The sequence below is a fragment of the Rhinolophus hipposideros genome, assembly GCF_964194185.1.
Source record: "Rhinolophus hipposideros genome assembly, chromosome: 2".
Classification (NCBI taxonomy): domain Eukaryota; kingdom Metazoa; phylum Chordata; class Mammalia; order Chiroptera; family Rhinolophidae; genus Rhinolophus; species Rhinolophus hipposideros.
In genome coordinates, this window is record NC_138048.1 from 53,739,921 (window position 1) to 53,767,383 (window position 27,463).

General features: G+C 39.6%; 2 protein-coding genes across 3 annotated transcripts in view; both read left to right on the forward strand.

Moving 5' to 3' along the window:
- ATP13A3 (ATPase 13A3) overlaps positions 1 to 20,276 on the forward strand; it is a 62,814-nt gene extending 42,538 nt beyond the window's left edge. Inside the window, exons 31-34 of one of the 2 annotated variants that reach the window (XM_081075273.1) lie at positions 3,375 to 3,463; positions 8,904 to 8,984; positions 10,356 to 10,445; positions 16,833 to 20,276. In XM_081075273.1, coding sequence (XP_080931399.1) covers positions 3,375 to 3,463; positions 8,904 to 8,984; positions 10,356 to 10,445; positions 16,833 to 17,030 — 458 coding nt within the window. In that variant the 3' untranslated portion in view covers positions 17,031 to 20,276. The remainder of the gene's footprint in view (positions 1 to 3,374; positions 3,464 to 8,903; positions 8,985 to 10,355; positions 10,446 to 16,832) is intronic. The other variant, XM_081075274.1, reaches the window with a different exon arrangement.
- Positions 20,277 to 20,623: 347 nt separating this feature from the next.
- GP5 (glycoprotein V platelet) lies at positions 20,624 to 25,240 on the forward strand (the record flags this gene model as incomplete). The annotated part of the gene is given in 6 exon segments (XM_081079058.1): positions 20,624 to 20,705; positions 23,114 to 24,126; positions 24,618 to 24,654; positions 24,657 to 24,824; positions 24,827 to 24,977; positions 24,979 to 25,240. Coding segments are annotated over 6 exon segments (1,713 nt in total).
- Between the last annotated feature and the right edge of the window lie 2,223 nt (positions 25,241 to 27,463).

Sequence of the window (27,463 nt, forward strand, 5' to 3'; positions counted from 1 at the left end):
AAGTGAAAAAGAAAATAAGAAATGACAGGGATAAAGTATAACTCTATAAAGTAATATACAGTATAAAGTATAAATATAGAGGGAATGAGTGGGGAAAGATTAAGGCTTTACTAGAGCTGACAGCTTTTCATTTTCTCCTACAGAATAGTTCGCAGTTCTTTGTAGAACTTGCTAATTGCCATTCTCTGTATCTAAACAATGTAATATATTAAATCTGTTTTGAGATTATTATTTTAAAAAGTTAATCTCAACCTTAGGCGTTTAAGTCATTCTCACTAGAGTTTTTTGCTATCTTTTGGTTCAGTTGAATTCTAAATAAAACCTAATTTCAGTCTCTGGTTATCTATTTTCAACTTTAGCTTAGCCCAGTTATATTTTCTTGCTTGGCTATGGTATCATTTCAAGGGCCATGATGATATGGACTAAATTCTTGCACTCTTATTTAACTAGATGTGATTTTTGGCTTCAATTTTTGCTACAGTTTCTTACTTGATTCCTACAATTTACTGCTTGTGAAATCCATGTCCTTTCTCAGTCTATGAAGGCATTATATTGAATTGCCAGTATCTGTCCTATTCCAGGCCTATGTATCTCTTTCTTGTCCATCTGCTGTGCCTGAATTGATTGGAGCAGATACCTAGAGGCCTTGCAGGATAAGACAAGTAACTGAGTAAGGAAGGGGGGAGAGAAATACTAAGACTTTAAATTTGTTGTTATAGGTCAGAAGATCCCAGTTAGTATTTTTGAAGAAGGAACAAGAGAAGTGTATATCAGAGCCATAAATGAGTATTGTGGGGTTTTTTTTGTGTTTGTTTTTTTTTTACCCTATGTAAGGTTTTATTTTTGAGTCACTTAACTAAGGGGACATGAAGGAAATCCTTTTTGGTGCCTTAATTTGGTACTATATTCCAGAAAAAGGATCTGGTATCATTAACAAATCTGTGACTCCATAAGCTGGGACATATTTAATAATAACTTTAATTTACATATTACTTTGCAGTTTAGATACTTAAATCTACTCTTTCCTATGGTATCCTCATCATATGTTCATTTTATATTAATAGTTAAAATAATTTTACTCTGAATGATTTACTCATGTTCATATAGCTTTGTGGCAGAATCTCAAACATAACCTAAGTCTCTAACTTAAGGACCATTCTGTCCTGGCCTCCAATCACCACCAACACAGAAGTTGTTTTGATAACTGTCTTCTGGTGAAAAGTATTGTAATACTTGCACTTCAGTAGGATTACTAAGAAATCACTGACAATGCCAGGAGAATGTAGGAACTGAGAGCATAATCCACTAGAAACTCATACTTCTCTAAAATGAAAACCTGATTTTTCCAATCTGGTTGAAATCCTTAGTGATTTTTTCATTTGGGTGGTTATAGAAATCTGCCAGCCATACACCTCCCCTGTCAAATTTATTTGAATAGTACCTGTTTTTCTCCCATGGCTAAAGAAAGGAATGATTCAATTATTTATTTTCTCCTTCACATGGAGATCTTGGCAGAGATTTAGAAGTGTGATCAAAGAGGGTGGCTCCAGGAAACAGACAGATGAATATTTGAGAAACACTGTGGAAGTAGATGTAAGAAGTTTCTGAGCCTGAGTAAATTTTTTTTCCTTCTGGAAACATGTCAGGAACTAGATTGCAAATCTATTTTTGCTTATAGTTGTGAAAATGCAGTAGAATTTGAACAATGTTCAACATTGGCTGTTACTTCATTGAAACAAAACTTTTCCTGTCTCCACATCTCTCTGGCATTTGTATTCTGACCATTTCTTTTTGTCATTTTTCTGAGTTTGTCTTCTTTTGTTTGTGTGTTTCTGTACTTCCAACTAGCACTTCTCAAACACTTTTTCTTTCACTGACCATAACAACTATTTGAATGACTAACTTATGTATTATGAAACTATATATATATATATATATGTGCATGTGTGTGTATATATATATGTATATATATACATACATACATATACGTATATATACCAAATTATGTGTGGTATATATATCATATATATATATACACACATACACACATACATATGTCATATATATAGTGCCAAAAAATGTATACACATTTTAAGAAAAGAAAACTATTAAAATTGTAATAATGTATACTGATAACAAAAGATGAATAAAAGTCACGTCTGACTTCTGCAATTACAAGAGGTGCTCAGAGTGGTTACCATCAGTGTCCAGACACTTCTTATTATGGCGAACTACCGCTTGAGCAACGTTGACCCAAGTGTCCATTTGTATACATTTTTTTTGGCATCTCTGATATATACATATATGTATAATGTTTTATAGAACAATACATATTTGCCTATAGTTTTGAACTGACATTAACAAAGTTTGTATTTACAAATGATTCCTACATTTAATAATAGTACTGAGACCCCTTGTTTACTGTCCATAAAATGGGCTATTGACTCCTTTATTCAATCTGAAGGCTTTATCATAAAGTTTTGGTTATATGTGGTCTTAGTAAAGTTTGAGTTTGAAGCCAACCTCAAGTAGGAACTTGTAAATAAATATACAGACTGAAGAGAAAAGGGAAAAGAATTGGGTGTTATCACTATAATTGGGACATTTCTCCACCTTCCTTTAGCTTATTATATAAGGATATGCTTATATACATTCATGTGTGTGCTTGTAATTACAGTTAACAAAATGGCTATGAGCAGGTAGTTTTATTTTTGTAGTTGGGAAAGTAATACTAAGTACTGATGGATGGTACTATTTCTAGCTAGCACAGCAAGCCCACATTTAAAATAATAGATCAATTCAGTTTCTAGGTTTTAGCTAACATTTTCTGTAGAAATATTTTAATAGAGGAAGTCAATGAAAATGTGGGATTCACTTAACAGTAATATGTTTACATTCAACTTAGAATGCTTCTACTTAGGATTATAATATACCTAATACTGAGAATAAATGTTATTCAACACTTTTACAATCAATAATAATTGTCATTGCATACATGTTTAAATGATAATCTCATTTTGCCATACAGAGTGTATCTAGTCTCTTATTTGTGAATTACATATTGGCTTGATTGTCTTACAAAGTAGCTAGCTATCTGGGAAAAATACAAATAAATGTCCGTAAACGTCAGTCTCTTTTTATAAATGCTGTTTGTTTTCACATCACATAAATGAATCCTTTGGGCCTGAATGATGTATCATAGTCTAGGAAATAACACCGAGCACATACTTTGTATACTTCACCAACCTAAATAGAAGCATTCAATATTCAAAACCAAATGTAGGATTGACAGTATCGACAGTATACCAGTTGTTATTATATGCCTTTTTAGTTAAAGGAACTTCCTAATTTAATTGTTTTACTTTCTTTTTCAGATCTTTTTGTTGTGTCTGTGATTATTTTGTATGTTTTCATGTTATTCATCATGTTGCATCCAGTTGCCTCTATTGACCGGGTCCTTCAGGTAAGGCTTAAGCACGTCAGTTGTTACTGATGGTCCGAGGAGTGCTAGTACCTGACACAGTAACAGCAGATGACACATTAGCATGATGTGATCATTTACCAGCCACATGAGACTTCGGGATGTTTGCTCGGGCTTCAGATCTATCCCTCTGCTCTTACATGGCACTGGAGAAAGAGACTAAGCTGTCCACATTTCTTTTTTCCAGGATCTCCTTTTCTGAATTTTCTAAGATGCAGTTCTTAGAAAGATGCCCAAAGTTAACCCAAAGATGCCCTAAAAAGAATAAAGAACATAATTAAAACAGCAGCTTTTATTGATTTGTACCTGTTATTTTTCTTCCGTGTTTCTTCAGTCTTTGCTTCTGGTTCCATTTCCTTTTGTCTACAAACAAATGTCCCTTGGTCTTTAAAAATAAAAAACTTCGATCCTGTTATTTGATCTGTCCCTTACCAGCCTACTTCTTGAGTAGTCTGCACATGCTGCCTCTTCACTGTGCTTTGACTTCTCCCTGCTTTTTTTCATTAAAACCTTTATGCATGATGAAATACTTGTTGTCTACCAAAGAATATGCATGCATATTTAAGTTAAGCATAATGGTAATAAAATAGCGCCCATGAGTCCATCATTAAATCTAGAAACGCAGCTTTACCAACACCAGTAAGGCACTATCATGTACCTTTCTCCAAGTACCTTGATGGAACCACCATTCTAATTTTTTACCTCATTGTCTTGCTTTTCATTATACACTTACCTGTATGAAGTCATAAAAGATAGTTTTTCTTGCTTTTGAGCTTTATGAAAATAATATCTTACTATCTGTATTTTCTGTGACTTGCTTTTTTCCATCAGCATTGTTTCTAAGATTCATCCATGTTGGTACATGCATTTCATTTTCACTTGTATATAGTATTCCACTATGGGATTATACTATAATTCATTTCTCCATTCTCCATTGGTAAATAGTTGGTTTATTTATCATCTTTTCCTGTATTAACAGAGCCGTTACAAACATTCTTGAACATGTCTCTTAGTGTGTGGGAATGAGTAATGGTGAACCAAAGATTGGGGTGGGGATGGTACATCCCTTGTACATGCAACATTTATTATGTATTTATTGCTGCAAATATAGCAGTAAAGCCCACTGAAAGTCCATCTGGTATTAAATACCACCACGTGCTGGGAATTCTAAACAATGTCAATGATAAAATACTACTTCCACTATTACCCGCTTTACCCTGGTATACCACTAGGGGCAAAGGGGTCACCGGTGTAGTCTAGTTTAAATTTGAGCATGTACTCTTCAGCTTTCTCAGATGTGCCAAGTTATTTTTGAAAGTGATTGTACCAATTTATACTTTCATCAGTGTATGAGATTCATTGTTACACAGCATTGCCTACACTTGTCTAGTGGATTAAACAATCTTATATCATGATGGTTTTAATTTGCAAATTATATTAATTTTGAATTGTTAATAGGGTTGAGCATTTTACATATGTTTATTGACCATTTTTATTTCCTCTGTGATTTGACTATTCATGTTTTTTGCCAATTTTTTCTGTTAGGTTGTTGTCTTTCTGTTTTCCTCACGAATACCCATTTATTTCAGCATTATTTATTGAATAGTCTCATCTTTTCCTACTGATCCTTTGGGGGTATTACCTCTGCTCTCAGTTTTCCATATATATAACCACTGACCTGAGAGGGGCTCCATATTTTCTTCTTTAGTTCTTTTATCTTTCTCTGTGCCAGTACCACACTGTCCAGGTTGCCATGACTTTATAAGAAATCTTGGTGTCTGGTTGGGCAGGGCCCCTGTCCTTAACCTCACAGAGTTGTTCATCATGATCTTTTTGTATGTTCTGAAGCTTTTCCTCCTCCATATAAATTTTAACTTTAACTTGTCAAGTACCAGGAAAAGCCCTCTTAGAATTTTTATTAGAATTGTACGGGGTTTATAAATAAATTTGAGAGAATTGATTTAGCCTCCCTTTCCATGAACAATATTATCTTTTTCCATTTTTTAGGTCTTCTTGATTATCTTTAAAATCTAACAGTTTTCTTCCTGAAGGTTTTTATACAAGTTTTTGTTAGATTTTTTTTTTCTGGACTATCATAGTTTTTGTTCCTCTGATAAGTATCTATTTAAGATCACATTTTCTAATTCTTTTATGCTGGTGTAAACAGTACAGTTACCCTGGATATTTATCTCATATTCAGCAGTGTAGTCAAAATTTATTCTCACAATTTTTAGATTCTGTAGGATTTTCTGTTTGAGACACTCATCTGCAAATAATAACAAACATTTTGTTTCTGACATTTCAGTACTTGCCTTGTATGTATTTTTCATATGTTAATGTCAGTTGTAATGGTAGTGCTAGGCTTGTCTTGTTCCTGACTCTAAAGGGAAGTTCACCATTGAACATATTGTGGGCTGTAGGTTTCTGGTATAAACTCTTTGGTTTAAGAAGCTTCCCTCTATAGTGTTGTTAACATAAATAGGTGTTTAATTTTATCTAATGCTTTTTGTACAGCTATTGAAATGATCACACAGTTTTATTCCCTGGAGAATGTGGTGAATTAGAGTTGACTGGTATTCAAATGTTAAACTAACATTGCCTTTCTAGAATAAATCCAATTTGGTCATGATGCATTTTTTTTATAGATCCATTTATGTATGATTTTTATATATGATTTTGTCGAGGATTTTTGCTTCTGGTTGCATGAGTGAGAACAGACTTAAGTTTTTTTTTCTTGTATGTTATTAAGAGGTTTGCGTATCAAAGTTAGATGAACTTTATGGAATGAGTATTCTATTTCATGGACTTTTCTATAATTTAACTAATCCCCCTTGAATCGGTATTTAGGTTGTTTCCAGTGTTTTGCTGTTATAAAAAAATGCTACATTGCAGGTCCTTTCACAATTCATTAAGAAGGACAAATGTATAGTTAGAGGTCAAATGTGCAGAAGTGGAATTGTTTGGTCAAAGGGTATCTAGAATTTTAATTTTTTATAAATACTGTGTTATTGAACTTTGAAGAGGTTGACAGTTTATAATCTTAGCCAGCAGTGTGTGGGTGTGTCTGCTTCCCCACATGCTTCATTGAGAGACTTAGATAAGCACTAAGCAAAAGAAAAAAATAAAAACACCTATTTCCTGCCACATGTGTCTTCTGCTTCACAGTCAAGTTATTTCTTGAAAGAATGCTACTCCTGCACACTCATCAGCTAGTCTGGCTCCTGTACCTGCCAGGCTAGTGAAACTACCCTTGCCAGGGCAGTTACCAACCTTAAGTCCAGTGGATTTGTCCCCTTAATTTTTTTTTTTCAGTCTTACTTGACTCCTCAGCAGTATTTGACAAGTTAGTTAAGCCATCATTCTTGAGATTTTTTCCCCTGCAATTTTGTGATGCTTTGCTCTCTTGTGATTTTTTTTCCCCCTACTTGTGTGACTCCTCATTCCCCATTGTGGTTCCAAACCCTCTACCTCTTCCTCAAATGTTAGTGTTCCACACATTTCTCTAATTGTCCTTCATCTTACTCTATACATTCTGGTGACCTCATCGATAGCCATCAATGTATAGAAGATGCCCAACTTTATACTCGTAGCCTAGCTCTCAAAACTGAGCTGTGGACCATATATCCACTGACATACTGAATATTACCTGCACGATTCACCTATCATTTCCTTCATTCAACATTTTAAAAACTAAGCTCACTGAAAAACAAACAAACAAACAAAAAAACCTAAGCTCATTGTGTTCTCCCTGAGCCCTGCTTTGTCTCTTTCTTGGTAGCACCATTTATCCAAGTCAGAAGTGTGTAAATGTGTCCTTGTCTGTTCTATTTTTATAGCTAGTCTGTGGCTAGATTTTCTGTTTTCTTATTCTGAATCTCTCTTTTTACTCCAATCTCATTTATCACCTACAAGGAAACTATTGTTTCCTCTACTCACAATGCTTATGACACCAAATATATGGGGATTGTTCCTATGTCAGCCAATTTTCCAACTCTTCGACACCAACCAGGTATCTTGAAATTCAGTTCTGACACTAACTACCTGGAGTTAGTATAGACCCTGTAGGTTAAGGGCTTAGTCCCACAAGACTATCCCACAGCTCCAGACCCCAGTTGCAAGTCCCAGGTTGTCACCTGTACTTGTGACTGCTGGAAATTGGTTCCCACAATCCCTTTCTCAGGTTTGATAATTTGATTTAATGGCTCAAAGAACTAAAGGAAACACTTATGTTTACTGGTTTATTATAAGGAGTATAATAAAGGTACAGATGAAGAGGTACGTAGGCTGAGGTCTGGAAGGGTCCTGAGCACGGAGCTTCTGTCCCTGTGGAGCTGGGATGCACCCCCCTCCCAACACATACCTAGATGTGTTCATCAACCCAGAAGCTCCCCAAACCCTGTACCATAGTTCGGGGATTTTTAACGGAGGCTGCATCTCATAGGCATGATCAGTTATTAACTCAGTCTCCATGGACGATGGGGTAGTGGAGCTGAAAGTTCCAAGCTTCTCATCATGGCTTCGTCTTTCTGGTGAGCAGCCCCCATCCTGAGGCTGTCCAGGAGCCCACCCAGAGTGGCCTCATTAGAACAAAAAGCACTCCTGATACCCAGAAATGCCAGGGGATTCAGAAGCTCTGTAAGGCACTCCTATGACCTGCGTCACTCAGGCAACCACAAGTTTTAAGAGCTCTGTGTCAGGAACCAGGGACAGAGACCAAATATACATTTTTTATTATGCTACCCACCACTCTAGTTCAGGCTGCCATTGTCTCTTTCCTGGGTCACTAGGGCACTCTTCACCCCTCAAATCCTTCTTGCTGCAGTCATACTTGTTTTTCTAAAACATTGGATCATATCACTCCTCGCCACCTAGCACCATATTTTAGGTACTCAGTAAATCATTTGCTGACTAAAAAGGATAAATGCATGAATGGGACATTTTTGTTGTTTTGTAGGCCTTAGAAATTAATGACAGATTTTAAAGTGAAAACAGGTTGTGTTTCTTAAGTTGATCTGTATAGTTCTTCTATGAATTTATTTTTATAACAGTAAATAGTTTTGAGTAACATTAGATCAGTATCTGTCTGCCTCATTGTTTAAAGGTAGGATTTTATTTAAAAAATAGGGACTTGTTAGAAAAAATGGTCTAGTGGAGCATGGGCTATTGAATCTGAGTGAATCGGATTTGATTGTAAGCTCAACCACGTGAGTAATTTTTTAACCTCAACTTACACACTTTGAGTGTTATTATCCAAAAAGTGGATAAAATATCTACTACCTTGTGGTGCTGTTGGAGATTGAGTAGGTAATCTTTATGAGGTGTTTGGTACATAATAGGAATTCAGTATATTTGGAAGTTAAGATCCGTGCTGTAAATACCAACCACATACAACCGTGTTCCCGTAATCGTTTTTATCTTGCAGGTCGTATGTGTCCCGCATCAGTGGCGTGTAACGATGCTCATCATTGTTCTCGTCAATGCCTTTGTGTCTGTCCTGGTGGAGGTAAGCACGTCAGATGATCACATGACTACCTTGCTGCTCTGGGATTCTGGCAATTTAATGGTAGTGGGGGAAGAGGACAGGTTACATTATGGACGCCCGCACGGTTTCAGGTTCATTTTAGTTCAATTCATTTAGCCTTTTCTTCTGACGTTTTCCCTTAACTGGTAGTAGTCATCTTAAGGGGTATAACTTAGTTGCACTCATACAGGAAGGAGAAAATAAGCAGTGAGATAGCAAAAATTAGTGATTAGTAGAAAGAAGATTGGTGCTCAGGCTGCCCACAATATCGTAAATATTAAGATGTTTGTTGAGAGTATAAAATAATGACCATTAGGAGCTTACCTAATCTTAGCATTGATTACTGGAACTGCCTCCTTGCTTTTTGCTTTTAAGTTCCCTCTGGAGGTATTATGCACTCTTTGATCCAGTGCGTATTATATAATTACTTTTCTATTAGGATTGCCTTTAGGGCAGCTTCCATAAAAGGTGCTACTAAGTAAGTTCTCATGTGCTGCTTATTAGTATAATTTTGTCTGTTGTCAGAACTATTATAATTCACTCCTACAATAACAATTTATGAAATGGAAGAAGGAGATACAGTTGTGATTTTTAAGGCAGGATTTTTAATTAAAATTAGGTAATTTGTGAAACGCATATTTTAGTGGTAATAGTTTTAGACTTAGAAATTATGCTTAATTTGTTAATCTTTCGAAAAGATGACTTGTGGTCTTTAAATTGGGCCGTAGTGGGCAGCGTGGATATTATAGTACTGGTACTGATCTTTCTAAGTTGCCCAATGGATAATAGAAAGCAAATCCAAGATACTGTATTTTAAAAGCTTTTTTTCATATAGTATAAGTTCATCTTTTCACTCAAATGTTTAAGATAGAAAAATTTAAGAAAAAAACAAGACTTTTTAGGGGATCTTTTTGTAATCCCTCATAATTTATTATTCTTCCTCACTGTCAAAAGAATTATTTGTGTTGCACTCTGATGAAGTCATACTCATTTATAGATATAGCTATATGTAGATATAGAATTAATTTATGTATTAATTAAATGGAAATAACTGATCGTTAAGACTTAAGATTATAGACATTAGTTTAATATGGGAAAGACCCGAGGATTCATATATAATTCATATTTTGTGGAAAATTTAGAGGTCCCTTTTTATCAAAAATTTTATGATTTATATTTGTCACAAAAGTCCTGTTACTCTGTCATTTTGCAATATTAACTGAAATTTTTTGTGTGAAAATCAAATCATGTTTTTTACTAATGATTCAGCATTGTGTGATCTTTTTAAATGTACACATTAATAAAGAATGACTTAGTCCTTTTTAATTCTTAACTCACTGGACTATCTCTCAGAACTTCTGCCTTGACATGGTCCTTTGGAAAGTTGTGTTCAGTCGAGACAAACAAGGAGAATATCGCTTCACCACCACACAGCCACCACAGGTTGGAAATCAGCACTTACTCTTAATTCTTCACATATATCTAGGCTCATTCAGTTGTGTACTCTGCATTCTGTAGAGTGGTGTTCTATCGTGTGTTGCTTCAACCTTTTCCCTTATGCCTGGCATTTCATTTCTTATAAGGAGTCCTAGAAAAGTCATGGCAAATCTTTGTTACAGGCTTTTCAGGACTTCAGAAATTTCATTAGTCTTTTCCATTCCAATCCTTATTTTGTGTGTGTGTTGTCTTCAGTGGTGAGAGTTAAAAAATGTTTCCATTTCTGTCTGGCTTAAAGTTTATGTTTTTGGTTTTCATGAGTCCCTTTAGAAGCTAAATGAGATTCATGTGAACAGAGTTATGAAACGGGAATTATTTCTTCATGAATCAGAGTCCAAAGGTCAAAATTTTGAGGAATTATTTCTGATGTCTTGTTATTGTGCCTTAATTTGGGGCGGCTTTTTGGCTTTCCTCAACATATGCCTCTAGTCATTCCAAAAAATTTTCAGAGCGACAGTGCTCGTTTTTGTACAAACCATGGCTTAGGATTATTGACTTTTTGGATCCATTAAGTAGCCTATTATTTGAAAGATATGCAAGCTTTGTGATAAAAAGAGAAAAGAATCAGATGAATAAAACCCATTTCCTGGTGTATAGTTTTTAATAGGAAATACAGGTTAGTCTTGTTTTTTAAACCAATGCCATTGGATTACATGCTACAGCTTTTTGTGTACAGAGAACTTGACTCACCCCTTCATTATCTTACCCATGTGTTTAGGTGGGTGATGTGGTCTAAATCTTTTACTAAAGATATCTAAATCTAAATTGTTCCCTTATCCTGAGCCACAAGGAAGCTTGTAGGGTTCAAGAGGATTCCCTCGCACTGCTGAGTTGGGATGCTCACTTATTTTAGCCTTTTTTTTTTTTTCTTTTCTTTACCTAAGTAGCAAACTCCTGAGCTTTATTTTGGTGAATGCAGCAGGTTTGATGCCTGGTGTAATATCACAGAATCCCTTGTAAGAGGTCCTGGAGAGTACCATTTCCTTTCCTAATGCTTTACCATGAATAGTGGTACTTTTGTAAGGATGGGATGAGTCTGGAATCAGCTTTAGTTTCTTTTTCTCAAAGCAGTGTAATGCCCACTTGTCCCTAGTAGTGGGTATAACCAGAGCTGTATTAGGGACTCAAGTCCTTGAGCTAAAGCTCCTCTGTGTCTATATATTTTTCTTTTTTGGTTATCTTACTACATTATCTGGAAGTGTTCATTTTGGCTCTTACCATCAGTCCTCATATGAAATACTTATAGGGCCTGGCCAAGGAAAACATTTACATTGAGTTTTCAGCTTCTCCAGAAAGATATTCGACTGTTTAAACAGAAAATGTAAGTTCTGAAGAGGAGTTATGCCCTGACTTAGTCAAAAGTGGGTGTCATACTGCTTTAAAATATTTGAATTGGAAATCTCTCCATGCTTTTCAACCAGAATTAAATGACAGAAAATTCTGTCATTTGTTACATCTCTGTTTTCTGAAAAATAGAAATGTTAATAAGTATCTGTCTTCCTTATTTCTAAGATTTTGTCTCTCATGTGAAGTCCTCCCTCTGAAGTGTTTAGGGGAGAACGATGGTAGAGAAAGGGCTGAGCAAGTAGCTGCAGCATGTCCTGTGTGCTCCCCACTTCTGAGAATCATTGAGTGATAAGGATTTTAATCTTCAACTTTTATGGTCATGATTAAGAAAGCATTTTTTAACTTATGAACTGGCTGTAGAAAAGAGAGTTTTTTAACTTCTTACTGGCTTTAGAAAAGAGAGTTCTTAGAACCTCTTAGCACAGAATGAAATACTTTCATCTTCTGACATTTCTGTGTGTAATGTGGTGTCATTGTTCACATTCATGACCCTTCAAGAGTTAATTAGTCATATTACTGTAAAGCCGTGGTTCTCAGTTGGGGCACTCTTCTGCTCCTTCCACTTCCTGGGACATTTGGCAGTACCTGGAAACATTTTTGGTTGTCACAGTTTGGGGTGCAGGGTGTTGCTACTGGCATGAAGTTGGGTAGGGGCCAGGAATGCTAAATAAACATCCTACACAGGACAACCCCTCACAACAAAGTATATGTAATTCAAGGTATCAGTAGAGCCAAGGTTGAAAACCTGCCGTGAGATGTAAAAGGAAGTGAAGATCAGAATGGCTTGCTACACCTAGGACTTCTGTGGCTGCTGTAGTCTTCCTCACCACAAACTCCCTTCTGTGCCCTTTCTACTAAGAGTCCCAGGAGGACTTCTCAGACTGGAACTTCCAACCTTCTCTATTAATGTCAGGGGGAAGAAAAGCCCTATTTCTTCTTTTCCTCCCTTACCAGGGACCACTGAATTGGGTTGAAAGTTTCAAAGCTAGAGAGACCCTGGAAGTAGGCTCCAGGTCTTTGACAGGTGAATTGGGAAGTCAAGAACTTCCCCTGGAAATCTCTAGTAACCGTGTCCCAAATATCTGGTCATCTACAAGGCACTATACACTTCCAAGTATTTCTAACTTCATTTTATACAGCATTCAGTCCATTTGCCAAGGTTTTGTACCATGAATGGTAGAGTTGGGAGTTGACGTCAGGGTTTCTGATTTCAAGAGGAGTGTTGCTTTTCATTATGCCACAGTCCCTGACACACATAGGATCATACAGCTGTAAACTAATAGAACAATCAGATGACAAAATGGAGACACAGTAGTTACTGTTTTCAGTACCTACTTTCAATGGTAGACACTGTGTGAGGCATTATGTATAAATTCGCTCTAATTTTTACAACAACCTTAAGAGAGCAGTATCTTTAGTCTCTCCCAATTTTCACAGATGAAAAAACAGTGTTAGAACTGGAATTCAAATTGAGGTTTTTCTGGACCCAGGACAATAATATTTCTATACCAAAAAGCTCCCATCTGTTCTTTAAAGACAAAATAAACTTTTAAGAATCATTTTTCTTAGTAGTAGACATTTTAGATACTATGTTCTACTTGGCCTACTGAACTTGCATGCAACTAACCTAATTTAGATCCAGGAGGGTTTTTTACATAATAGTAATGTATTTCCAGTAGTGATTGTTTTTCTTATTGATACTCAGTGGCCCCAGGAAATGTCCACTGAATTAAACTGAACACAGATTAAGTAAGCCATTTGCAAATAATCAAAGTTAAAACTTACGTAGCTAAATATTTTTTCTTGTAATATTGATACATCAGTGATTTTTAAGCAAAGATATTCTTCAAAATTCCTTGAGCTTCACCCTTGACCTACTGAATGAAAAATCTTTAGCAGAGGGTCCCATCATCTGTGGTTTTCTATAAAGTTTTATCCCTGTTTGAGAAGATCTGTGCTGCACATTCCGTTACTAAGAAGCACGTGTACCTGTCTTCTGTCTGGTAAACTGAGGGTGCGTAGTGATGAAGGTGGAAATAACATCAATACCATCGTGCAGTTTGATCCTGCCTGATGATTGTTGCCTGATTCTGTTTTCTTTTTTTGGGGCAAAAAAAATCACTTGGAATATTATTCAAGCTTATTTAGATAGAATGCTAATTCTGATTGTCTTTCCTTTATATTCAGGATTGGTATAAAAGAAGACTTTTATGAAAACTAATGTACCATTGTAACATTCCCTACAAGCATGGTTTTATCTTGTACATGCTCCCCATGAAAACACTTCCTAAAAGACCCTGCCGGGAGTAAACTGGCCTTGGGGTTCTAGAATGAACAGCTTGTAATGGTCTAAGAAGCAAAAAGAACTTTAGCTGTAGGTCTTGAAATTTCTTTGTGTTCTCTCTGCTGGTCTGTGGTCGCCCCTTTCCCTTCTCTGAGGGATACACTGGGTTATGTAACCATTCCTTTTCGAGCAAACCCAGAGCTCCAGTGACTAGGGCTCCTTGTTCTGCTTCAGGGACTTCGGCTGAGCGCTCATGCTAAGCCGGTGTGTGACGCTCACCCTCCACGCTTGTGTGCTGCACGGTGCTTGCCTGTTTCCTTGGACACCATCTTCTCTCCCTTGCTTTAGCTCTCATTCCAGCATGCCTGTGGCCCCTTTTATTTTTCTCTACCAGTGGATTATACTGTTTGAGGATATGTGTGATATGTTTGTGTTTATAACCTGATAAACCTATGCTTGCCTGTGGTGTGATATTGGGGACATGAGGGCACAGGAACAAAATATATGTCTCTAATTACACTGGTTGGGGTATCCCTGGTGTTCCTTGTGACTTAATTTATTTTTTCTAAATTATAACAAATGTGCATTGCTTTTAATAGAAACGTGAGGATTTTTTAGAACATGTACCTTAATGTAAAAAGAATTATTCAATTGTGATTCGGTTTGCAATGAAATTAGTTTTAATTTTTTTGCTTTCCTCACTTTTCACAGTAGGGAACAGTGGATTTAGGGGCGTGTGTGTGTGTGTGTGTGTGTGTGTGTGTTCCATTTGAATACACTTGGCTGTGACTTGCCTTAATTCAGCCTGCTGTTCATTGCCCTTCAACCATGCTGGCTCATCTGGAAGGACAGGACCTATGTGTTTCTGCTTTTTTAAAAAAGTCAGCATTCACCATTGTCCTTTTCCTGTGATCCTTTAACAGTGCCACATGCTGTAAAATAAAAAATGACAGCTTTCAGATTGATTTAGGAACAATGATCTTTTCTGCAATTAGATTGAAGACGTTAAATACCAAGATAGATCCAAGCAGTGAGCCATCACCTCCCATTAAATGTTAAGGTTTGTTGTGTATGTGTATTCCTACACTGGAAAGGAGTTATTTGTTATTTGGATTACCTGAAGAATCCTTATATCTAGTCTCTTTTATCTCTTAATGCTCAATTTGTGTGTGGGGGGGTGGGCTTCTTTTAAGGTGATGGGAATAAGTCTTTTTAGCTATGGCATTAAAGAGGCTACTAGATGAATAGTGTTTACATCTGTTCCCCAGCCCCCAGAATTTAAAAGTATAGCTTATTTGAGACCACAGTTTCTGCGTGTAAATTCTTGGTAGCAATGCAGCTTACTGTGTTTTGTTGACAAAGTAACCATACTTTTAAAAGCACATAGTTGTTGTTTATTATGGTCTCAGTGCTGCCACTTGCCTACCCCACGGTTTGGGGGAAGGAAATATTAGTGTGTTCCTGGTGGTTGTCTCAATAAGATGAGAAGCCGTACCATATAAAAATATGGAAATGTTTGAAAGAGTTTTCATATTAAAGTATTTTGCTCTTCTCCATTGTCAAATTTAGAAACATATGTTTCAAAATATGTGTTAAAACAAATCTGCCTTTCTTTATCATGAGGATATTTTGGTGTTAACAGAATATCTCAGCTATGTTATACTTCCATTTGTGAGATTACTTCAGCTGAGAATAGACCTAGTTGTAGCCTGGGTTATATGCTGATGGCAAAACAAAACAACCTGGGATTTAAACTTTTCTTCGGAGAAGCAACAGCCAAAATAATTAAACTTTGACTGTTTTTTTAGGGGTAAATATAACTACAGGTCTCAGTATAGTCATTTAGTTTTATTTCATTTCTGTATCTCAGATTTCAATTAAGGTACATTCTGAAGGCTTCTATTGAATTTACATTTCTATACAGTAACCAGGGAATCTGCTTTCTTGTTTTCCAAGAATTATTTATTTAAGATCACATTCATTTAAAAAATCAGGATTGATCAGAAGAATTTCAGCAGAGCTTTTTATAATGAAATAATACCAAGAAATAATACTTTATACCTTTCTATGTACCTCTTTCCAGTCAGTAGTGGAGCACTGAGGGAAACCATCACTGTAAAATAAAATTGTTTTTTATATTAATAAAAAATGAGGTTTTAAAAGAATTGATTGACAATTAAACATGACCTAAGTTCTAATTTTGATCTAACAGTATTTTCATAATGCTTCATGTTTTGAAAGGTGATATTAACAGTAACAATATTTTTACACTTCCAAAAATGATCAGGTAGCTACGTTGTTTGGAGCAATAGAATATGAGGATTTGCATGTTAAATATTAAAAATGTTTTCTGTTGTTGAATAGTTTAAAGTTATTCTTAATACCTTAGATGTTTTGTGTTACAGAGTTACATTATCCAGATCTGCATGTCATTTTAATAATGCATCCATACACAAGAAGATAGGTACATAATACTAAATAAAATAAATTACATCAATAACTAAAGCAGCTTATCTTAAAAAACAATATGTTCCTAAATAATTGAAAGCTGAATTTTTTACATGGATTTTTTTTTTCATTTGTTGTGCTCAGAAGTCATTTCCTCTTATTTTTCTGTGTTGATGTACTATGCTTTAACAAACGTGTTAAACACAAGCAGCCCTTAATCTACGAGGGTGTTCTTTTTTTCCTTATTTTCTTAGGAGTCAGTGGATCATTGGGGGAAATGCTGCTTGTCCTGGGTCCTGGACTGTAGAAAGAAGATGCCAAAGGCAAAGTACATGTATCTGGCCCAGGAGCTCTTGTTTGATCCAGAATGGCCACCAAAACCTCAGACAACAACAGAAGCTAAGACCTTGGTTAAGGAAAACGGATCATGTCAGATCATCACCGTCACATAGCAGTGCGTCAGTCTCAGTGGTATGCTAGCGGCAGTGTTGAGCAGAATATAGTTTTAGGACTTTCTGATCCTGTGTGTCAGAATGGCACTATTTCAGTTTATGCCCCTTCTGATATAGTAGCTGATTTGAATGCTTTTTTAAAAAAAAAAGAAAAAGAAAAAGATTGACCTGCCAGTTAAATTAATAACCAATCTGTGAAGTCCTCTATCTTCATTCAGTAACTCTGAATATTATAAATATTTCCAGAATTTTCTTGTTACCCTCCGTGATACTCTTTATATAGGGTACAGAAGAAAGTTGGTATTTGGTAGGGTTTTAGACATTACCTTTTGAGACTTAGTTTGCACCTTTAAACTTATGTTCACAAACCCTATTAGAAAAAGTCCTCGTTTATATTATAGGCCCTAAATTTGTGGTGTTAGTCTTTACATGGGTGTTAGTCTCCAGTGAAAATAGGTAGAAAGCCTGTTTTCATTTGATTCCAACATTTCTTCCAAAGAATTCTATATATACATACACCAGTTCCCTTTGATAGCCTAGAGTTAGGAGTGAGTTTTATGGTGTTGCTTATAGAACAACTCAGGTGATTTCCATTGATGGTTTTATATTTTCTGTACAAACTACCTGGGTTTTATTTTTCTAATCAGCAAGGTGCTTCACTGCCTTCTTGAGATGTCCCTCAAAGCTATTAAATGTGTCTGGTGTCAGTAGTGTGATTTGTTTCAGTTACATGTTGTAAAACCTTTTTCATTAGGAGAAAAGATTATTTCTTTTGGCAATAGATGTGGATCTATATTTCTAATATCTCTTCATACCTGTTTTTTCTCTCAGGTTTTATATTATTTAAATGTCTTTATTTTCTACTTTTTTAATTACCTAAAGACATAGGATAATAGTGAATTGGTTTTGTTTTACATGTGTGTTTTTTAGTTTTTTGAGTTCGACTTTTGCCATCTAAAATTTAAGGTTTGATATGTATCTATCCTATCAATAATAAGGCTTACAAAATAATGAGTGGTTTTGAATGACTGCTATTTTTGCAAAGCAATATGAACACAGTGAAAGTTTCTTTTGTGCCATTAGGTGGCACCAGAAGTCAGAGCGTATTTATTTTGGATTGGCTGTTGACAAATGAGCACATTTTGGTTGTGGAAATTACTGGAAGAAAAGAAAAATGGAAATAAAGTTAAAGAATAGACATTCATTGAGCCAAAAGAAATGTGGATAATATTTTTTCACCTTTGTGTTTTGCCTGGTTAATGTTTAAATTCTAAACAAAATTAAAGTAACTTTAAAAATGCCTTTGTAAGTAAGATCTAGCAGTTTGGCAAAGCCCACAGTTAATGATAAACAAGGAAACTGATATTGCTGTAAAATGGACACTAAACTATTAACACATTGTGACATTATCCTATGTTCTTCCTTAACCAGTAGCATGCATGTACTTTCCACTTCTAGCTGATCATTATTTTCTTGATACATGCTTAACCAGCTTATCAAATGTACCCAGAATTGTAGAACCAAATGGTTCTCATTTTTTATGCTGCAGAGACATGAATGATGTTTGGTAACTATAGAAAAAATGTAAGTTACACTCAGGATCACTGTTATTGCTATTGCCACTGATGATTCTTAACAAAAATATAATCGAAGTTTTCCATCAAAAAGTATGATACGATATTAATACATATTAGATGATAAGAACAATTGTTCCATGAATGATTCTATGAAGCTATGCATCTTAGACCTCTTGAGCTGTGAATTAGCACTGTTTTCTATAGTTACTTATTCTCTTGATTGTTTAATTTTCAACATACACAAGTGTTATTCTTCAGTGATATCCCAGAATTGTAAATCTTATTCATTGATTTAAATACTGAAGCATATAATTAATTACTAAGTAGCAGCTTAAAACCCAATTATCAGATTGTAATTAACATCTTTAAGAGCATGATCATAAAGAGCTATATTTTTTACACCCTTCCCCTTTTTTAACATTTAGATTTTATAAGGGTTTTATATCTCATCTGTCCATATTGTTTTCAAAGGAATAAGGTTTTTAGGTAGGTGGAAAAGAAGTTGTAGGAAATTAGATTTGAACGTAGACAAAGTGGGTTGTTCAAGTTGTAATTGATGGCTTCCAGAATATTATTTTGAGAATGTCTGTGAATCCAGGTGTGGGTCCTACTCAGTGCCATAGACAGAGTCCTCTCTCTGTAGGTCACCATTACATAGTAATTTTGATTCTGAATTTCACATTAAATTATTTGAGTGTATACAGACCTAAATTTTAAACTCTGTACATATATTATTTTGATGTATTAAGATTAATAAATATTGCTGATTTAAATTTTATTTATGCATATAGTTAAGGACAGAAATGTCCGGGAAAGTAATTGTTAAATAATGATATGTAATTTTTAACTTTTTAAATAAATAACAAGATTTTTAATGTGTGTCTCCCTCAGGGTTGTTTAAAGTTTTTTTTTTCCCCTCCCTCAAATATAAATAGTGGTAACTGTATGTTTTGTATCTTCTAGCACCAACTGCTGTAAAGCAATGCTGCAAATAACGCTTGAATAATAGTGGCTAAGCCAACAACAAGTAAATACTTTTTATATTAGTTTTATAATCCTTACATTCGAAAGCTTTCCAAATTGTACTTGCAATTAAACAAAACTGTTGCAGTTGATTTATTTTGTTTTCCATGTTTATGAAAATACTGCATAGTTTCAAAGGCATGGTAAAATATCGGTGATTATATGTTCTGTTTCCAAAATGGCTATACATACAATATTCAGAGAAGAGCAAAATTCAGGCTTTAGGAAACATTCTAAGATCTCATGCATGTAATTTTGACATATCTGAAAATAGGTTTTTGTATATTTATGGTGGGAGGTGGTTGGGAACTTTTAACAGAATATGGGATGTTAATTTTTGTACAGTCTGTAGGCATTTACACATATTTTTAATGTATTTAAATTTGGTAATTATGTGCACATTAAATTAATAAAATAGTTACTTCCTGTTATGATTTGTGAATTCCCTAAGACTTTGGATTTTTTTTAAAGAAACTTTATATCAGAAATGATACTGCATCTTTATATTTTTTAAATTGTATTGCTGCTCAAGAATGGTACCCAATGTCAAAAAGGCATACATTCATAATTGTACATTCAGCACTGTAAATAACCTTATGAAATCTTTTTTGATTAAAGCTATTCAAAATAAAAATGTAAATGAATGAAATAACATTTCTTTTTTTCTGTGTCTTTATACCTTTGTTTGCTGTTGATATGAATACCGCCCTCTCTGGATTAATTTTGCTGCTTAATACTTTCCCATTTCCTTTTTTTAAAAAATCTTTGGATTTTTGAAGGAAATAAATACAGCATTTCACATAATATGTCATGTCTGTGACCACCCCTTGGAAACCTCTCAGATACAGTTTAGAGCCAAATGTTAAGTGTCAGGAGGCCTGGGGGAAATGGTAAATTCTAAGACAAGGGATTTACAATCTGTTACTTGTTGGGAAGGTCAGACCTACAGCTAATACCATGGAAGACATGTTACACTGAAGTGAAGTGACATCCATGGGTACAAGAAGAGCCCTCCGAGAAGAGAGAATCTTTGGAGCTAACTCCTGGTCGGTCGTAGAAATCCCAGGGAGGACAGGTTTGTGTTGGCCTTTTGTGCTTGGGTAGGTGTTAACTGGTATCACAGGTTCTGTGGGAGCCTTACGTCGTCTGCTGTGGGCTATGCGGCTGGCTGTGGTGTGATGGATTCAGTGGTGTGAAGGCCTAGTTTTGCTATTCACTATGGTTTGTGTAGCACATGATCATGTCCCCATAGCCTGCTGACATGGGCAGTTCGTGCCTCTCCTTCCCCCCACATCACTGCCAGGTGCTTTATTCTGAGTCTATGTTGCTGGGAAGGACAGGGGCTCCAGGAGTTTGAAGGAGACTGTCCCTGTTCAAAGTTGAGGTGGTGGTTACTTTCTAAGAGCAGAGACCCCTGCTGTGTCCTGGCCGCTGAGTCTCCCCGTCGAGGAAGAAAAGCATATTCCATCCAGGAAGACACCTGCTTTGGAATGGCAAAACCCCACAGGCCAGGGGTCTATGACTGATGCAGAAGCCGCCTTTCAGAACAGCAAATTGCTGACCTGTTCTGTGGATCCCAAATCCAGAGGACTTGAACACTGCACTTGTCAACTTCATTGCTCAACATACTTCTCTGCACCTGGTCTGTTCGTTCAGTGGATGGACTCGCCATGTTCCTCCGTCGTCCGCATCTTCTGTACCCAGTTTTCCCTTCTTGGGCAATCAGGATGTCCTGCTGTCTTCAAAGAGCAAACCCTGAGGCCATACAAACTGGAGGTTTTCCTGAGATAATAGGCTGATGACACTTCGCTGGAGTCTGGCCCAAAGTCTTACTCTGATCATTTCACAGTATTCTTCCCAGTCTATCACAGTTGCTCCCTGACGTTTTCGTGGGCAAGGGGACTTTTACTTGGTGTGCCTATGTGTGACTGACTGTCCCCAGGGCAGCTGTTCCAGGCTCTGGAGTTGCTTCCCTTGATAGAGCCGAAAGGTACATATTCTCTGATGCCTGGCAGAGGCAGGGGCTTTCCCTGTGGTTTAGGACTTAATGACGTAGGAGATAATTTCAGTCACTTCAGCATTTACTGGGCTTTGACTGCATTTGCTACATCAAAGGCTGATTGCATCTCAGTGCTTTTTCTACAACACCTGAAAATGTCATGGATCCGGGGACTTTTCCCAAAAGGGATAATTTAAGAACCACATACACTGTCCCAGAGGTTCGAGTTGACTTGTTCGTAATCAAGCATTGACTTTCTCCAGTATGTGTTCATATCTTTATTCTTACCTTTTTTCTTCAATGATGCTATTTTCCTTCCAAATCGTTTTATTTTTGCATTAACGTTTATTAAAAGATAATAGTGATAGAAGCACATTTAATAAAAATGCAAACCTCACAGAAAGGTATATAAGGAAGACCACCTGTGCCTTGGTTGCTCCCCTAAAAGGTGAATACTAAAGTTTCTTGGGTATTTCCAGAAAAACATTCATTTTATATATATATATATATATATATATATATATATATATATATATATATACACACACACACACACACATATATACATATATACGTATATATACATATATATAATCCTCATATAATAATACGTTTTTAAAAATCCTGCACAAGTAGAATGGACCAACATCTCCCATTTTATATGCTACGCTGCCCTTGTTTTATGTCATTCCATATGTCTGTGAAAGTTATGTCAGCATTTGCAGCTCAAAGTCATTCTCTTTAAAGTTTGCAAGGCATCCCATTGAATGGGCATATCATAATTTAAATGACTTGTTTCCAGTTGATGGTGATTTAGGTTTTCATTTATTTTTCTATTACAATCTGCAATAAATGTTTTTGTGCACATAATGAGCATATCCATAGTGTATTTTTTGCAGTAGAACTGCTGGACAAAGGACACGTATATTTTAAATTTGGTTGATACTGCTAAGTTTTCCTAAGTGTGCCTCAATTTATAATGCCACCAATGTAGTATGAGAATGTCTATTCATGCTTCAAAAAATACTGGATATTTTTCAAGCTTTAAACATTAAAAGGTTATTTCAGTGTGGTATTAGTGCAGGGATTATAAAATAGAGAACCCAGAAAGAGACCCATACATTCGTGAGATGTTGGTTCAGAGAGAGAGAGAGGGAGAGAGAAAAGCTGTGATGTCTGGAGCTTAACTGAGAATGATTATTTAATGCGTCCTATCTATGTAAAGATCTTAAAAGTATTGGCTTTTCTATAGCTGGAAAACGATGTAATGTCCATGCTGAGAGTGGAAAAATTAGTAAAACAAAAGAATGAGACTTCGTTGTGTAGAGCGAATGTGTTCTTACCATCCTGGAAAATCTCCAGTCCTAAGAAAAGAGGGAGACTTATTTGTTTGTATCTGGATGACGTTCCAAGTCCGTGATGACCCCGGCGATAATCATGGCTCTGCACAAGTAAATTCCCGGGGCTCCAAGATCGAGTATGAGCGCTTGCCCTTGTGTGTCGCCTGCAGGTTTCAGACAAGCTGAGGGGCACCCTGCTGTGCGCGGTGCTGGGCCTCCCGCGTGCCCAGCGCTTTCCCTGCCCTCCCGCCTGCAAGTGTGCCTTCCGGGACGCGGCGCAGTGCTCCGGGGGCGACGTGTCGCGCGTCGCCGAGCTCGGCCTGCCCACCAACCTCACGCACATCCTGCTCTTCCGAATGGGCCGCGGCACCTTGCAGAATCACAGCTTCAGCGGCATGACCGTCCTGCAACGCCTGATACTGTCAGACAGCCACATTTCAGCCATCGCCCCCGGCACCTTCCATGACCTGATAAAACTGAAAACCCTGAGGTTGTCGCACAACAAGATCACTCATCTTCCAGGAGCGCTCTTGGATAAGATGGTGCTCCTGGAACAGTTACTTTTGAACAACAATGAACTAAAGGGCATTGAGCAAGACATGTTTCAGAGACTGGTTCACCTGCGGGAGCTCATTTTGACCCACAATCAACTCGTTTTCCTGCCTGCTACCCTCTTCACGCATCTCGGGAACCTGAGGTTGTTGGATCTATCGGGAAACCATTTGACCCACCTGCCCAAGGGATTGCTCGGGGCACAGGCTGAGCTTGAGAAACTTCTGCTCCACTCCAACCAGCTGGTCTGTCTGGATTCGGAGCCGTTCAGCGGCCTGCGCGCCCTGATGGAGCTGCGGCTCCACGGAAACCGCGTCCGCGCCATCGCGCCGGGGGCCTTCGACCGGCTCCGCAGCCTGAGCTGTGTGACTCTCTCTGGAAACCAGCTCGACTTCCTGCCCTCTGCGCTCTTTCTTCACTCGCACACCTTGAGCTTCTTGACCCTGTTCGAGAACCCGCCGGCGGCGCTGCCAGAGGTGCTCTTCGGGGAGATGGCGGGCCTGCGGGCGCTGTGGCTGAACCGCACGCGGCTGCGCACCCCGCCGGGCGCCGCCTCCCGCGGCCTGAGCCCCGCCTGGGCGCGCTCCCGGGGGGCGCCTCCCGCGGCCTGAGCCCCGCCTGGGCGCGCTCCCGGGGGGCGCCTCCCGCGGCCTGAGCCCCGCCTGGGCGCGCTCCCGGGGGGCGCCTCCCGCGGCCTGAGCCCCGCCTGGGCGCGCTCCCGGGGGGCGCCTCCCGCGGCCTGAGCCCCGCCTGGGCGCGCTCCCGGGGGGCGCCTCCCGCGGCCTGAGCCCCGCCTGGGCGCGCTCCCGGGGGGCGCCTCCCGCGGCCTGAGCCCCGCCTGGGCGCGCTCCCGGGGGGCGCCTCCCGCGGCCTGAGCCCCGCCTGGGCGCGCTCCCGGGGGGCGCCTCCCGCGGCCTGAGCCCCGCCTGGGCGCGCTCCCGGGGGGCGCCTCCCGCGGCCTGAGCCCCGCCTGGGCGCGCTCCCGGGGGGCGCCTCCCGCGGCCTGAGCCCCGCCTGGGCGCGCTCCCGGGGGGCGCCTCCCGCGGCCTGAGCCCCGCCTGGGCGCGCTCCCGGGGGGCGCCTCCCGCGGCCTGAGCCCCGCCTGGGCGCGCTCCCGGGGGGCGCCTTCCGCGGCCGCGCGAGCTCCAGGTCCTCGCGCTGCACGCCCACGGCCTGGCCTCCCTGCCCGGCGGCGTGTTTGGGGCTCTGCCCCAGCTGGCGGAGGTCCTGCTAGGGCACAATCCTTGGCGCTGCGACTGTGGCCTGCGGCCGTTCCTGGCGTGGCTGCGGCGGCACTGGAGCCTCGTGGGCGGGCCGAGCCCCCGCGGTGCCGCGGTCCCGCGCGGCGCGCCGGCCTGCCGCTCTGGGCCCTGCCGGACCGCGACCCGGGCTGCCCGGGCCCCGCGAGCCCGCCTCCCGCCTCCCCCCTCCGCCGCCCCCTCCCGGCCGGCCGAGCCCACGGCCCCGGCCCCCCCCCCCCCGGACTCGGTGCCTGCGAGCGCAGGGCCCGGGGCGTGGGCCCGGCCGGTGGCCGCCGGGGAGCGCCCGGACCGTAGTCGGTTCTGGGTTCTTTATGCTCTGCTTTGGGCCACTCAGGCCGTCATAGCCGCGTGCATCGTATGGGCGATGATTAAACTCGGCCGGCTCTTCCGAAAATTAATCAGAGAGAGAGCTCTTGTTACAATCAGTGGGAGACACTTGGAATTAATTAAAACGTGACCAGAGTATTGTTAGACGTGGCTCTGGGGAGAATCCAGACAGGCTGCCGGTGTGTCCCTTTTTGTTTTCCCTGCGCCTCTTCTCCCTTCTCCATCCCGCTCTGCCCTCCCCGCTTTCCCACCTCTGTCTTCCTCCTCCTCCTCCCTCCCCTTCCACAGAATAGCCTTTACATTGGTAAATCCTGACTGCCAGCTTTGCTTTGGACACCCCCCACACGCCCACACCCACACCCACACACTGTGTGCTCCTGCGTGTGGATTGTCATTGCCCCATCCTTCAGCCCGCTGTGCCAGGTGGAGAGATGGTCTCTTCAAAGTTTACCGAGGAAGGAAGGGTACAAACAAGCCGGCCAACTCCAGGCTAGGGACCAGCTCCTGTGCAGAGTAGGTGTCTGGTAAATGTTTGTGAAATGAATGAATAAAGTGAATACACATGGTCCAAGTGATGGAGACTTTTCCTGCGGGAAAAGTACTTCTTATGTACTGTTATTTGAAAAAGCAGAACTCTTCCAGTTCTTTCCTTTATCCTGTTTTTGTCCCTCACTTTCTCTATCTCCCACCCGTGGGCTATTAGGGAGAGTGCTGGACTCCATTCAGTCAGCGCATATTTTCAGAGTACACTTACTCTGTGATAGGCTGAGAGAGAAAAGGACATGGGGACTTCTCTCCAGGAGCTCAGCACCCAGGGACAGAAACCAGGCAGCCACCCTCAGGGCTGAGTGCTTAGGAGCAGGAGGAGGGGCCGTGGGGAGGGCGAGTGGAACAGGTTTGAGAGAGAAGTTAGCAGCTCACCAGGAGGTATAAGTATGTGTGTCTGCACAGATTTCTGAAACTGCTAGGAGAAAGAAATATGTCATTTTGACACTGGGCTGGTTTTTATTTCCTGCGATTAAATGCTACCTCATTTCACAAGCATTTATGAGGCACCTAACATGTGACAGGTGTCCGTGAATGTAATGAGAAGCTTGATTTCTAGTTTATTATGCTCAGATGATGTTCTCCTTCTTCAGTTGAAAGCAGTGAAACCCTTGATGCTTTTGCTGAATGTCCTTGTGAGCACAGGAGTTGAAAGATGGGCTGGAGAGTTGACTCCCGTGGGCTCAAATCCCAGCCCCACCACCACTTACTAACTGCTAGGCCTTGGTGCAAAACACCTCAGTTCTCTAAGCCTGGGCTTCCTCATCCCAGGAAAGGGATCAATAGTAGCTGCCTCATGGAGCTGTGAGAATCAGCCCAGCGCACTGCATACGCTATACACTCAAATGTTAGCTCTTATTAAAGGGCAAGCAATTACCTATAGCGCTGCTGTCATGATTTTTAAAGAAGAGGTCCGAGTTGTTTTTTTCTTCGTGTGTATAAAAGTGAGAGCAAACTTTCTCAAACTGGACATTGCATTCAAACCAATTTGTCTTCACATGTGGTCGGTCTCTGCCCCGTGTGCTCAGGTTCTGTGCTCACAGCCCAGGGCAGTGGACCCCCTGAGCAACACCAACTGGATGGGGGTTGAATTACTGGGTTCCTGGCATTTGTAGCTGCATTTCCCTTCAAGGCCAAGTTTAAATGTGTCTTCCTCGTAAAGCCTCCCCTGACTACCCAGGCAGACTAGTGTTCCCTGCTGTGTGCTGCCCTCTCAGGCTATCAGGCTCCAGGCACCCTCCCCACCCCATCTGCTCCTGCTCAGCCTTCACTCTGGGGTGTGTGTGTTCATGTGCCTCTTTGTCTTGTTTATTTCCACTGCTCCAAATTTTGCAACTACCCAGCATAAAACCCAGACTTTTTTCTTTTGATGGACTCTATCTAGTCCTATCCACTATGCTCTCAGGTAAGCTACCTAACTCTAAGTGTCCATTTGTCACCTGTAGCGTGAGGATAATAATGGTCATTACCATGGTTGCAAGGATGAAATGAAATAATCCAGGCCAAATGGTTAAGTCAGTGGTTGGTACATGTGGAGCTCCATAGAAATTGGCTATTTTTATGATTAGCTCTTTCAGAACACGCTGTGTTCTAACACATCTCAATGCCTTTGCGAAGTTCGTGCATTCTGCAAGTATTTGTTGGGTCCTTCCTCTGTACCAGGCCTCTTCGAAATGGAGGGATAGAGCAGTGGATGAAACAAAGTACATGATTCCGTTGGGTTTACATTTTGGTGTTTCCTCCAACGAAAACATCTTTTCTGAACTCTTTGCCATTATCTTTAAACATTCAGAAATGTAAGGAGAAC